This window comes from Salmo salar, chromosome ssa02, assembly GCF_905237065.1.
Source record: "Salmo salar chromosome ssa02, Ssal_v3.1, whole genome shotgun sequence".
NCBI classification, from domain to species: Eukaryota; Metazoa; Chordata; class Actinopteri; order Salmoniformes; family Salmonidae; genus Salmo; species Salmo salar.
The window spans coordinates 8,870,001-8,885,867 of NC_059443.1; the positions used below are offsets into that span (position 1 = coordinate 8,870,001).

At 46.4% G+C, this 15,867-nt stretch overlaps 1 protein-coding gene across 1 annotated transcript in view; it reads right to left on the reverse strand.

Annotated features, from left to right (window-relative positions):
- Window positions 1-15,867, reverse strand: part of LOC123727807 (oxysterol-binding protein-related protein 3-like) — a 142,205-nt gene that overhangs the window by 56,402 nt on the left and 69,936 nt on the right. Inside the window, 3 exon segments of the mRNA XM_045697150.1 lie at window positions 50-163; window positions 3,253-3,306; window positions 5,675-5,791. Of these exon segments, the coding sequence (XP_045553106.1) occupies window positions 50-163; window positions 3,253-3,306; window positions 5,675-5,791 (285 nt within the window).

The window sequence follows — 15,867 nt, forward strand, 5'->3', positions numbered from 1 at the left end:
GCAGGGTGCTGCTGCCTACTGTTCATGACTCCATCAGTCAGTCATATACCTTCAGGTGATAGATGTTTTCCTCTGCATCCAGATCAATGCACTGGGCTGACTTCTTAATGGCCATGACAGAGAGACCCACGTCAATACAACCGTGTAACTTCCCCTTCTCAATCTGAAAGACAGGAACATTAATAACCATGTCAATACAGCCGTGTAACTTCCCCTTCTCAATCTGAAAGACAGGAACATTAATAACCATGTCAATACAGCCGTGTAACTTCCCCTTCTCAATCTGAAAGACAGGAACATTAATAACCATGTCAATACAGCCGTGTAACTTCCCCTTCTCAATCTGAAAGACAGGAACATTAATAACCATGTCAATACAGCCGTGTAACTTCCCCTTCTCAATCTGAAAGACAGGAACATTAATAACCATGTCAATACAGCCGTGTAACTTCCCCTTCTCAATCTGAAAGACAGAAACATTAATAACCATGTCAATACAGCCGTGTAACTTCCCCTTCTCAATCTGAAAGACAGGAACATTAATAACCATGTCAATACAGCCGTGTAACTTCCCCTTCTCAATCTGAAAGACAGGAACATTAATAACCATGTCAATACAGCCGTGTAACTTCCCCTTCTCAATCTGAAAGACAGGAACATTAATAACCATGTCAATACAGCCGTGTAACTTCCCCTTCTCAATCTGAAAGACAGGAACATTAATAACCATGTCAATACAGCCGTGTAACTTCCCCTTCTCAATCTGAAAGACAGGAACATTAATAACCATGTCAATACAGCCGTGTAACTTCCCCTTCTCAATCTGAAAGACAGGAACATTAATAACCATGTCAATACAGCCGTGTAACTTCCCCTTCTCAATCTGAAAGACAGGAACATTAATAACCATGTCAATACAGCCGTGTAACTTCCCCTTCTCAATCTGAAAGACAGGAACATTAATAACCATGTCAATACAGCCGTGTAACTTCCCCTTCTCAATCTGAAAGACAGGAACATTAATAACCATGTCAATACAGCCGTGTAACTTCCCCTTCTCAATCTGAAAGACAGGAACATTAATAACCATGTCAATACAGCCGTGTAACTTCCCCTTCTCAATCTGAAAGACAGGAACATTAATAACCATGTCAATACAGCCGTGTAACTTCCCCTTCTCAATCTGAAAGACAGGAACATTAATAACCATGTCAATACAGCCGTGTAACTTCCCCTTCTCAATCTGAAAGACAGGAACATTAATAACCATGTCAATACAGCCGTGTAACTTCCCCTTCTCAATCTGAAAGACAGGAACATTAATAACCATGTCAATACAGCCGTGTAACTTCCCCTTCTCAATCTGAAAGACAGGAACATTAATAACCATGTCAATACAGCCGTGTAACTTCCCCTTCTCAATCTGAAAGACAGGAACATTAATAACCATGTCAATACAGCCGTGTAACTTCCTCTTCTCAATCTGAAAGACAGGAACATTAATAACCATGTCAATACAGCCGTGTAACTTCCCCTTCTCAATCTGAAAGACAGGAACATTAATAACCATGTCAATACAGCCGTGTAACTTCCCCTTCTCAATCTGAAAGACAGGAACATTAATAACCATGTCAATACAGCCGTGTAACTTCCCTTCTCAATCTGAAAGACAGGAACATTAATAACCATGTCAATACAGCCGTGTAACTTCCCCTTCTCAATCTGAAAGACAGGAACATTAAGAAGGTCTGAGTAATGGCTGACCGTATAGCAGCAATATTGCTAAAAGAGACAGAAGTCTGCATCCCATATGGCACCGTATTCCATATATCAGGGCTGCCCAACCCTCTTCCTAGAGATCTACCATCTAGTGGGTTTTCAGTCCAACCCTCTTCCTGGAGATCTACCGTCCTGTGGGTTTTCAGTCCAACCCTCTTCCTAGAGATCTACCGTCCTGTGGGTTTTCAGTCCAACCCTCTTCCTAGAGATCTACCGTCCTGTGGGTTTTCAGTCCAACCCTCTTCCTGGAGATCTACCGTCCTGTGGGTTTTCAGTCCAACCCTCTTCCTAGAGATCTACCGTCCTGTGGGTTTTCAGTCCAACCCTCTTCCTAGAGATCTACCGTCCTGTGGGTTTTCAGTCCAACCCTCTTCCTAGAGATCTACCGTCCTGTGGGTTTTCAGTCCAACCCTAATTTAACACACCTGATTCTACTAATTAGCTGCTCAACAGGACCTTAACTAGCTGAATCAGATATGCTAAATTAGGGTTGGACTGAACCTACAGGACAGTAGATCTCCAGGAAGAGGGTTGCCCTGCCCTATATAGTGCACTACTTTTGACCAGGGCAGGGAATAGGGTGCTATTTGGGACACAGTGGTGTCGTATGGTACGCACCACTGAAAGACTGCATGTCTCTGTACAGATACACCGGTTCAACATTGGGACATTATTATTCAGTATGGTCCTGGCAGGTCTTAACTCTTCCTGTACACTGACATTCAGGATGACTTTGACATGTGGGAACATTTGATTTATTGTAACTGCATTAAGCCTCCCACATGACGACAGGTAGCCTAGCACTGCAGGTAGCCTAGCACGGCAGGTAGCTTAGCATGGTAGGTAGCCTAGCACTGCAGGTAGTCTAGCACTGCAGGTATCTTAGCATGGCAGGTAGCCTAGCACTGCAGGTAGTCTAGCACTGCAGGTAGCTTAGCATGGCAGGTAGCCTAGCACTGCAGGTAGTCTAGCACTGCAGGTAGCTTAGCATGGCAGGTAGCCTAGCACTACAGGTAGTCTAGCCCTGCAGGTAGCTTAGCATGGCAGGTAGCCTAGCACTGCAGGTAGTCTAGCACCGTAGGTAGCCTAGCACTGCAGGTAGCCTAGCACTGCAGGTAGCTTAGCATGGCAGGTAGCCTAGCACTGCAGGTAGTCTAGCACTGCAGGTAGTCTAGCACCGTAGTTAGCCTAGCACTGCAGGTAGCCTAGCACTGCAGGTAGCTTAGCATGGCAGGTAGCCTAGCACTGCAGGTAGCTTAGCACGGCAGGTAGTCTAGCATTGGCAGGTAGCCTAGCACTGCAGGTAGCCTGGGCACTGCAGGTCAGGTAGCCTAGCACTGCACCGCAGGTAGCCTAGCAATGCAGGTAGCCTAGCACTGCAGGTAGCCTAGCACTGCAGGTAGCCTAGCAGTTAAGAGGATTGATGAATCTGCCGATGTGCCCTTGAGCGGGGCAGCAGCTCTTTGTACTCACGTCAGCACCACACTTGGCATACTTCAGGATGCCCTTGTCCAAGTAGAAGTATCTCTGTAGAAGATAAAAGAAAAACAAGAGATAGAGATTAAGAGATAGAGAGACAGAGATAGAGACAGAGATGGTGAGATTGAGAGAGAAAGGGAGGGAGAGAGAGAACGAGATAGAGAGATTGAGAGAGAAAGGGAGAGAGAGAGAAGACAAGAGAGGGATGAGCAACACACACGTCATCCTCTGGGCAGTGATTCAACCTCTCTGTGAGGAGCCTGATGGATTCACCCCCTCTGTGTTGTTAATACATTTATTAATATCTGTACTCTCAGACATTTCTCCCTCTCTCTCTCTCTCTCTCTCACCCTCCCTCCCTCCCTCTCCCTCCCTCCCTCCCTCCCTCTCTCTCTCCCTCTCTCCCTCTCTCCCTCTCCCCCTCTCTCCCTTTCTCCCTCCCTCTCTCTCTCCCTCCCTCCTTTATAGTGTACTAGTTTTGGCCAGGGCTTGCACTAGGAAATGCACTAGGAAAAAGGGTGTTTATTTGGGACGAACACTCTATGTTTATGAAAACCGGCCTGGCGCCATGCACATCTCGTATATCATTAAAATGGGACTGTTGATACGATAATGAAAACAGTTTCAGAAGCTTTAAGTCCTTATGTCAGTGTATGTCAGTTCAGGAAGAACCCTTTTGAGTTCCATGTAGAAGAACCCTTTGACCTCATTACTGAGGTCATCTGTATCCATCTGTACTGTGATCATCTGCATTCTTCTCTACTGAGGTCATCTGTATCCATCTCTACTGAGGTCATCTGTATCCATCTGTACTGAGGTCATCTGTATCCATCTCTACTGAGATCATCTGTATCCATCTGTATTGAGGTCATCTGTATCCATCTCTACTGAGGTCATCTGTATCCATCTCTACTGAGATCATGTGTATCCATCTCTACTGAGATCATCTGTATCCATCTGTATTGAGGTCATCTGTATCCATCTCTACTGAGGTCATCTGTATCCATCTCTACTGAGATCATGTGTATCCATCTCTACTGAGATCATCTGTATCCATCTCTACTGAGGTCATCTGTATCCATCTCTACTGAGATCATCTGTATCCATCTCTAGTGAGGTCATCTGTATCCATCTCTACTGAGATAATCTGTATCCATCTCTACTGAGGTCATTTGTATCCATCTGTACTGAGGTCATCTGTATCCATCTCTACTTAGGTAATTTGTATCCATCTCTACTGAGGTCATCTGTATCCATCTCTAGTGAGATTATCTGTATCGATCTCTAGTGAGGTCATCTGTATCCATCTCTACTGAGATAATCTGTATCCATCTCTACTGAGGTAATTTGTATCCATCTCTACTGAGGTCATTTGTATCCATCTCTATACTCCTGGTGTCTGGGAGCCCATGTAGGATGCGTCCCAAATTATACCCCATTCCCTACAACCTTGAACAGAGCCCTGGGGGGCAATTTGGGATGCAGATGTAGAGTAGACAGGCAGCAGGTCATCAGCTAATGGAGGAATATCATCTCTTTAAAGAGCTAACCTTTTAGAGAGACAGAGATAGAGAGAGGGAGAGAGAGAGGGAGAGAAAGAGAGAGAGGGAGAGGGAGGGAGAGAGAGAGAGGGAGAGAGAGAGAAAGTGAGAGAGGGAGAGAGAGAGGGAGAGAAAGGGAGAGAGGGAGGGGGAGAGAGAGAGGGAGAGGGAGAGAGGGAGGGAGAGAGAGAGAGGGAGAGGGAGAGGGAGAGAGACAGAGAGAGAGGGAGACAGACAGGGGTGTAGTGAAAGAAATTGACCCCTGGGACATAAGGCTACTGCAAGGGAAGGGGGATGTCATTCATCAAGTGATTCAATTAGCTAACAACACAAAGGAGTGATGTCATTGGGGGAGGGGGGGGGCAAGGCTGGGAAATGATGTGGGTTGGGGAAGGGACTCATATTGATCACATGCTCTGACACCACTGTTTAACTGGGAAATTCCCCACAAGTTAGTCCCCTTCCCTGGGTGCTGCTGTTTGGTGAGATGACTATCTTGTATCAGAGGTGAGATGACTACCCTGTATCAGAGGTGAGATGACTACCCTGTATCAGAGGTGAGAGACTACCCTGTATCAGAGGTGAGAGACTACCCTGTATCAGAGGTGAGTTGACTACCCTGTATCAGAGGTGAGATGACTACCCTGTATCAGAGGTGAGATGACTACCTTGTATCAGAGGTGAGATGACTACCCTGTATCAGAGGTGAGATGACTTCCTTGTATCAGAGGGCAGTGAAATGCTTACAGTGTGTGTGTATGTGTGTGTGTGTGTGTGTGTGTGTGTGTGTGTGTGTGTGTGTGTGTGTGTGTGTGTGTGTGTGTGTGTGTGTGTGTGTGTGTGTGTGTGTGTGTGTGGTGAGTTGAGAAGTCTACCTTGTGCCATCCCTTCATCGGCCACTTCCTCCTCTTCAGCATGTATCCATCCTGCTTCTGGGGCTCCTGGACATTACTGTGTCCTCCACGCAGCCCCTCTACAATCTCCCAACTGTCCTGTAGACACACAACAAGGTTACACACAGCCCCTCTACAATCTACCAACTGTCCTGTAAACACACAACAAGGTTACACACAGCCCCTCTACAATCTACCAACTGTCCTGTAGACACACAACAAGGTTACACACAGCCCCTCTACAATCTACCAACTGTCCTGTAGACACACAACAAGGTTACACACAGCCCCTCTACAATCTACCAACTGTCCTGTAAACACACAACAAGGTTACACACAGCCCCTCTACAATCTACCAACTGTCCTGTAAACACACAACAAGGTTACACACAGCCCCTCTACAATCTACCAACTGTCCTGTAGACACACAACAAGGTTACACACAGCCCCTCTACAATCTCCCAACTGTCCTGTAAACACACAACAAGGTTACACACAGCCCCTCTACAATCTACCAACTGTCCTGTAAACACACAACAAGGTTACACACAGCCCCTCTACAATCTACCAACTGTCCTGTAGACACACAACAAGGTTACACACAGCCCCTCTACAATCTCCCAACTGTCCTGTAGACACACAACAAGGTTACACACAGCCCCTCTACAATCTACCAACTGTCCTGTAAACACACAACAAGGTTACACACAGCCCAGCTACAATCTACCAACTGTCCTGTAAACACACAACAAGGTTACACACAGCCCCTCTACAATCTACCAACTGTCCTGTAGACACACAACAAGGTTACACACAGCCCCTCTACAATCTCCCAACTGTCCTGTAAACACACAACAAGGTTACACACAGCCCCTCTACAATCTACCAACTGTCCTGTAAACACACAACAAGGTTACACACAGCCCCTCTACAATCTACCAACTGTCCTGTAGACACACAACAAGGTTACACACAGCCCCTCTACAATCTCCCAACTGTCCTGTAGACACACAACAAGGTTACACACAGCCCCTCTACAATCTACCAACTGTCCTGTAGACACACAACAAGGTTACACACAGCCCCTCTACAATCTACCAACTGTCCTGTAAACACACAACAAGGTTACACACAGCCCCTCTACAATCTACCAACTGTCCTGTAGACACACAACAAGGTTACACACAGCCCCTCTACAATCTACCAACTGTCCTGTAAACACACAACAAGGTTACACACAGCCCCTCTACAATCTACCAACTGTCCTGTAGACACACAACAAGGTTACACACAGCTCCTCTACAATCTACCAACTGTCCTGTAAACACACAACAAGGTTACACACAGCCCCTCTACAATCTACCAACTGTCCTGTAAACACACAACAAGGTTACACACAGCCCCTCTACAATCTACCAACTGTCCTGTAAACACACAACAAGGTTACACACAGCCCCTCTACAATCTACCAACTGTCCTGTAGACACACAACAAGGTTACACACAGCCCCTCTACAATCTCCCAACTGTCCTGTAAACACACAACAAGGTTACACACAGCCCCTCTACAATCTACCAACTGTCCTGTAAACACACAACAAGGTTACACACAGCCCCTCTACAATCTACCAACTGTCCTGTAGACACACAACAAGGTTACACACAGCCCCTCTACAATCTACCAACTGTCCTGTAAACACACAACAAGGTTACACACAGCCCCTCTACAATCTACCAACTGTCCTGTAGACACACAACAAGGTTACACACAGCCCCTCTACAATCTACCAACTGTCCTGTAGACACACAACAAGGTTACACACAGCCCCTCTACAATCTACCAACTGTCCTGTAAACACACAACAAGGTTACACACAGCCCCTCTACAATCTACCAACTGTCCTGTAAACACACAACAAGGTTACACACAGCCCCTCTACAATCTACCAACTGTCCTGTAGACACACAACAAGGTTACACACAGCCCCTCTACAATCTCCCAACTGTCCTGTAAACACACAACAAGGTTACACACAGCCCCTCTACAATCTACCAACTGTCCTGTAAACACACAACAAGGTTACACACAGCCCCTCTACAATCTACCAACTGTCCTGTAGACACACAACAAGGTTACACACAGCCCCTCTACAATCTCCCAACTGTCCTGTAAACACACAACAAGGTTACACACAGCCCAGCTACAATCTACCAACTGTCCTGTAAACACACAACAAGGTTACACACAGCCCCTCTACAATCTACCAACTGTCCTGTAGACACACAACAAGGTTACACACAGCCCCTCTACAATCTCCCAACTGTCCTGTAAACACACAACAAGGTTACACACAGCCCCTCTACAATCTACCAACTGTCCTGTAAACACACAACAAGGTTACACACAGCCCCTCTACAATCTACCAACTGTCCTGTAGACACACAACAAGGTTACACACAGCCCCTCTACAATCTCCCAACTGTCCTGTAGACACACAACAAGGTTACACACAGCCCCTCTACAATCTACCAACTGTCCTGTAGACACACAACAAGGTTACACACAGCCCCTCTACAATCTACCAACTGTCCTGTAAACACACAACAAGGTTACACACAGCCCCTCTACAATCTACCAACTGTCCTGTAGACACACAACAAGGTTACACACAGCCCCTCTACAATCTACCAACTGTCCTGTAAACACACAACAAGGTTACACACAGCCCCTCTACAATCTACCAACTGTCCTGTAGACACACAACAAGGTTACACACAGCTCCTCTACAATCTACCAACTGTCCTGTAAACACACAACAAGGTTACACACAGCCCCTCTACAATCTACCAACTGTCCTGTAAACACACAACAAGGTTACACACAGCCCCTCTACAATCTACCAACTGTCCTGTAAACACACAACAAGGTTACACACAGCCCCTCTACAATCTACCAACTGTCCTGTAGACACACAACAAGGTTACACACAGCCCCTCTACAATCTCCCAACTGTCCTGTAGACACACAACAAGGTTACACACAGCCCCTCTACAATCTACCAACTGTCCTGTAAACACACAACAAGGTTACACACAGCCCCTCTACAATCTACCAACTGTCCTGTAAACACACAACAAGGTTACACACAGCCCCTCTACAATCTACCAACTGTCCTGTAGACACACAACAAGGTTACACACAGCCCCTCTACAATCTCCCAACTGTCCTGTAAACACACAACAAGGTTACACACAGCCCCTCTACAATCTACCAACTGTCCTGTAAACACACAACAAGGTTACACACAGCCCCTCTACAATCTACCAACTGTCCTGTAGACACACAACAAGGTTACACACAGCCCCTCTACAATCTCCCAACTGTCCTGTAGACACACAACAAGGTTACACACAGCCCCTCTACAATCTACCAACTGTCCTGTAGACACACAACAAGGTTACACACAGCCCCTCTACAATCTACCAACTGTCCTGTAAACACACAACAAGGTTACACACAGCCCCTCTACAATCTACCAACTGTCCTGTAGACACACAACAAGGTTACACACAGCCCTTCTACAATCTACCAACTGTCCTGTAAACACACAACAAGGTTACACACAGCCCCTCTACAATCTACCAACTGTCCTGTAGACACACAACAAGGTTACACACAGCTCCTCTACAATCTACCAACTGTCCTGTAAACACACAACAAGGTTACACACAGCCCCTCTACAATCTACCAACTGTCCTGTAAACACACAACAAGGTTACACACAGCCCCTCTACAATCTACCAACTGTCCTTTAAACACACAACAAGGTTACACACAGCCCCTCTACAATCTACCAACTGTCCTGTAGACACACAACAAGGTTACACACAGCCCCTCTACAATCTACCAACTGTCCTGTAGACACACAACAAGGTTACACACAGCCCCTCTACAATCTACCAACTGTCCTGTAAACACACAACAAGGTTACACACAGCCCCTCTACAATCTCCCAACTGTCCTGTAGACACACAACAAGGTTACACACAGCCCCTCTACAATCTACCAACTGTCCTGTAAACACACAACAAGGTTACACACAGCTCCTCTACAATCTACCAACTGTCCTGTAAACACACAACAAGGTTACACACAGCCCCTCTACAATCTCCCAACTGTCCTGTAGACACACAAGGTTACACACAGCCCCTCTACAATCTCCCAACTGTCCTGTAGACACACAACAAGGTTACACACAGCCCCTCTACAATCTCCCAACTGTCCTGTAAACACACAACAAGGTTACACACAGCCCCTCTACAATCTCCCAACAGTCCTGTAGACACACAACAAGGTTACACACAGCCCCTCCACAATCCTGTAGACACACAACAAGGTTACACACAGCCCCTCTACAATCTCCCAACTGTCCTGTAAACACACAACAAGGTTACACACAGCCCCTCTACAATCTACCAACTGTCCTGTAGACACACAACAAGGTTACACACAGCCCCTCTACAATCTACCAACTGTCCTGTAGACACACAACAAGGTTACACACAGCCCCTCTACAATCTACCAACTGTCCTGTAAACACACAACAAGGTTACACACAGCCCCTCTACAATCTACCAACTGTCCTGTAAACACACAACAAGGTTACACACAGCCCCTCTACAATCTACCAACTGTCCTGTAGACACACAACAAGGTTACACACAGCCCCTCTACAATCTACCAACTGTCCTGTAGACACACAACAAGGTTACACACAGCCCCTCTACAATCTACCAACTGTCCTGTAGACACACAACAAGGTTACACACAGCCCCTCTACGATCTACCAACTGTCCTGTAAACACACAACAAGGTTACACACAGCCCCTCTACAATCTCCCAACTGTCCTGTAAACACACAACAAGGTTACACACAGCCCCTCTACAATCTACCAACTGTCCTGTAGACACACAACAAGGTTACACACAGCCCCTCTACAATCTCCCAACTGTCCTGTAGACACACAACAAGGTTACACACAGCCCCTCTACAATCTACCAACTGTCCTGTAGACACACAACAAGGTTACACACAGCCCCTCTACAATCTACCAACTGTCCTGTAAACACACAACAAGGTTACACACAGCCCCTCTACAATCTACCAACTGTCCTGTAGACACACAACAAGGTTACACACAGCTCCTCTACAATCTACCAACTGTCCTGTAAACACACAACAAGGTTACACACAGCCCCTCTACAATCTACCAACTGTCCTGTAAACACACAACAAGGTTACACACAGCCCCTCTACAATCTACCAACTGTCCTGTAAACACACAACAAGGTTACACACAGCCCCTCTACAATCTACCAACTGTCCTGTAGACACACAACAAGGTTACACACAGCCCCTCTACAATCTCCCAACTGTCCTGTAGACACACAACAAGGTTACACACAGCCCCTCTACAATCTACCAACTGTCCTGTAAACACACAACAAGGTTACACACAGCCCCTCTACAATCTACCAACTGTCCTGTAAACACACAACAAGGTTACACACAGCCCCTCTACAATCTACCAACTGTCCTGTAGACACACAACAAGGTTACACACAGCCCCTCTACAATCTCCCAACTGTCCTGTAAACACACAACAAGGTTACACACAGCCCCTCTACAATCTACCAACTGTCCTGTAAACACACAACAAGGTTACACACAGCCCCTCTACAATCTACCAACTGTCCTGTAGACACACAACAAGGTTACACACAGCCCCTCTACAATCTCCCAACTGTCCTGTAGACACACAACAAGGTTACACACAGCCCCTCTACAATCTACCAACTGTCCTGTAGACACACAACAAGGTTACACACAGCCCCTCTACAATCTACCAACTGTCCTGTAAACACACAACAAGGTTACACACAGCCCCTCTACAATCTACCAACTGTCCTGTAGACACACAACAAGGTTACACACAGCCCTTCTACAATCTACCAACTGTCCTGTAAACACACAACAAGGTTACACACAGCCCCTCTACAATCTACCAACTGTCCTGTAGACACACAACAAGGTTACACACAGCTCCTCTACAATCTACCAACTGTCCTGTAAACACACAACAAGGTTACACACAGCCCCTCTACAATCTACCAACTGTCCTGTAAACACACAACAAGGTTACACACAGCCCCTCTACAATCTACCAACTGTCCTTTAAACACACAACAAGGTTACACACAGCCCCTCTACAATCTACCAACTGTCCTGTAGACACACAACAAGGTTACACACAGCCCCTCTACAATCTACCAACTGTCCTGTAGACACACAACAAGGTTACACACAGCCCCTCTACAATCTACCAACTGTCCTGTAAACACACAACAAGGTTACACACAGCCCCTCTACAATCTCCCAACTGTCCTGTAGACACACAACAAGGTTACACACAGCCCCTCTACAATCTACCAACTGTCCTGTAAACACACAACAAGGTTACACACAGCTCCTCTACAATCTACCAACTGTCCTGTAAACACACAACAAGGTTACACACAGCCCCTCTACAATCTCCCAACTGTCCTGTAGACACACAAGGTTACACACAGCCCCTCTACAATCTCCCAACTGTCCTGTAGACACACAACAAGGTTACACACAGCCCCTCTACAATCTCCCAACTGTCCTGTAAACACACAACAAGGTTACACACAGCCCCTCTACAATCTCCCAACAGTCCTGTAGACACACAACAAGGTTACACACAGCCCCTCCACAATCCTGTAGACACACAACAAGGTTACACACAGCCCCTCTACAATCTCCCAACTGTCCTGTAAACACACAACAAGGTTACACACAGCCCCTCTACAATCTACCAACTGTCCTGTAGACACACAACAAGGTTACACACAGCCCCTCTACAATCTACCAACTGTCCTGTAGACACACAACAAGGTTACACACAGCCCCTCTACAATCTACCAACTGTCCTGTAAACACACAACAAGGTTACACACAGCCCCTCTACAATCTACCAACTGTCCTGTAAACACACAACAAGGTTACACACAGCCCCTCTACAATCTACCAACTGTCCTGTAGACACACAACAAGGTTACACACAGCCCCTCTACAATCTACCAACTGTCCTGTAGACACACAACAAGGTTACACACAGCCCCTCTACAATCTACCAACTGTCCTGTAGACACACAACAAGGTTACACACAGCCCCTCTACGATCTACCAACTGTCCTGTAAACACACAACAAGGTTACACACAGCCCCTCTACAATCTCCCAACTGTCCTGTAAACACACAACAAGGTTACACACAGCCCCTCTACAATCTACCAACTGTCCTGTAAACACACAACAAGGTTACACACAGCCCCTCTACAATCTACCAACTGTCCTGTAGACACACAACAAGGTTACACACAGCCCCTCTACAATCTACCAACTGTCCTGTAAACACACAACAAGGTTACACACAGCCCCTCTACAATCTACCAACTGTCCTGTAGACACACAACAAGGTTACACACAGCTCCTCTACAATCTACCAACTGTCCTGTAAACACACAACAAGGTTACACACAGCCCCTCTACAATCTCCCAACTGTCCTGTAAACACACAACAAGGTTACACACAGCCCCTCTACAATCTACCAACTGTCCTGTAAACACACAACAAGGTTACACACAGCCCCTCCACAATCTACCAACTGTCCTGTAAACACACAACAAGGTTACACACAGCCCCTCTACAATCTACCAACTGTCCTGTAAACACACAACAAGTTTACACACAGCCCCTCTACAATCTACCAACTGTCCTGTAAACACACAACAAGGTTACACACAGCCCCTCTACAATCTACCAACTGTCCTGTAGACACACAACAAGGTTACACACAGCCCCTCTACAATCTACCAACTGTCCTGTAGACACACAACAAGGTTACACACAGACCCTCTACAATCTACCAACTGTCCTGTGAACACACAACAAGGTTACACACAGCCCCTCTACAATCTACCAACTGTCCTGTAGACACACAACAAGGTTACACACAGCCCCTCTACAATCTACCAACTGTCCTGTAGACACACAACAAGGTTACACACAGCCCCTCTACAATCTACCAACTGTCCTGTAAACACACAACAAGGGTACACACAGCCCCTCTACAATCTACCAACTGTCCTGTAGACACACAACAAGGTTACACACAGCCCCTCTACAATCTACCAACTGTCCTGTAAACACACAACAAGGTTACACACAGCTCCTCTACAATCTACCAACTGTCCTGTAGACACACAACAAGGTTACACACAGCCCCTCTACAATCTCCCAACTGTCCTGTAAACACACAACAAGGTTACACACAGCCCCTCTACAATCTACCAACTGTCCTGTAGACACACAACAAGGTTACACACAGCCCCTCTACAATCTACCAACTGTCCTGTAGACACACAACAAGGTTACACACAGCCCCTCCACAATCTACCAACTGTCCTGTAGACACACAACAAGGTTACACACAGCCCCTCCACAATCTACCAACTGTCCTGTAAACACACAACAAGGTTACACACAGCCCCTCTACAATCTACCAACTGTCCTGTAAACACACAACAAGGTTACACACAGCCCCTCTACAATCTACCAACTGTCCTGTAGACACACAACAAGGTTACACACAGCCCCTCCACAATCTACCAACTGTCCTGTAGACACACAACAAGGTTACACACAGCCCCTCTACAATCTACCAACTGTCCTGTAAACACACAACAAGGTTACACACAGCCCCTCTACAATCTACCAACTGTCCTGTAAACACACAACAAGGTTACACACAGCCCCTCTACAATCTACCAACTGTCCTGTAAACACACAACAAGGTTACACACAGCCCCTCTACAATCTACCAACTGTCCTGTAAACACACAACAAGGTTACACACAGCCCCTCTACAATCTACCAACTGTCCTGTAGACACACAACAAGGTTACACACAGCTCCTCTACAATCTACCAACTGTCCTGTAAACACACAACAAGGTTACACACAGCCCCTCTACAATCTCCCAACTGTCCTGTAGACACACAACAAGGTTACACACAGCCCCTCTACAATCTACCAACTGTCCTGTAGACACACAACAAGGTTACACACAGCCCCTCTACAATCTACCAACTGTCCTGTAAACACACAACAAGGTTACACACAGCCCCTCTACAATCTACCAACTGTCCTGTAGACACACAACAAGGTTACACACAGCCCCTCTACAATCTACCAACTGTCCTGTAAACACACAACAAGGTTACACACAGCCCCTCTACAATCTACCAACTGTCCTGTAGACACACAACAAGGTTACACACAGCTCCTCTACAATCTACCAACTGTCCTGTAAACACACAACAAGGTTACACACAGCCCCTCTACAATCTACCAACTGTCCTGTAGACACACAACAAGGTTACACACAGCTCCTCTACAATCTACCAACTGTCCTGTAAACACACAACAAGGTTACACACAGCCCCTCTACAATCTACCAACTGTCCTGTAAACACACACAAGGTTACACACAGCCCCTCTACAATCTACCAACTGTCCTGTAGACACACAACAAGGTTACACACAGCCCCTCTACAATCCACCAACTGTCCTGTAGACACACAACAAGGTTACACACAGCCCCTCTACAATCTACCAACTGTCCTGTAAACACACACAAGGTTACACACAGCCCCTCTACAATCTACCAACTGTCCTGTAGACACACAACAAGGTTACACACAGCCCCTCTACAATCTACCAACTGTCCTGTAGACACACAACAAGGTTACACACAGCCCCTCTACAATCTCCCAACTGTCCTGTAAACACACAACAAGGTTACACACAGCCCCTCTACAATCTCCCAACTGTCCTGTAGACACACAACAAGGTTACACACAGCCCCTCTACAATCTACCAACTGTCCTGTAGACACACAACAAGGTTACACACAGCCCCTCTACAATCTACCAATTGTCCTGTAGACACACAACAAGGTTACACACAGCCCCTCTACAATCTACCAACTGTCCTGTAGACACACAACAAGGTTACACACAGCCCCTCT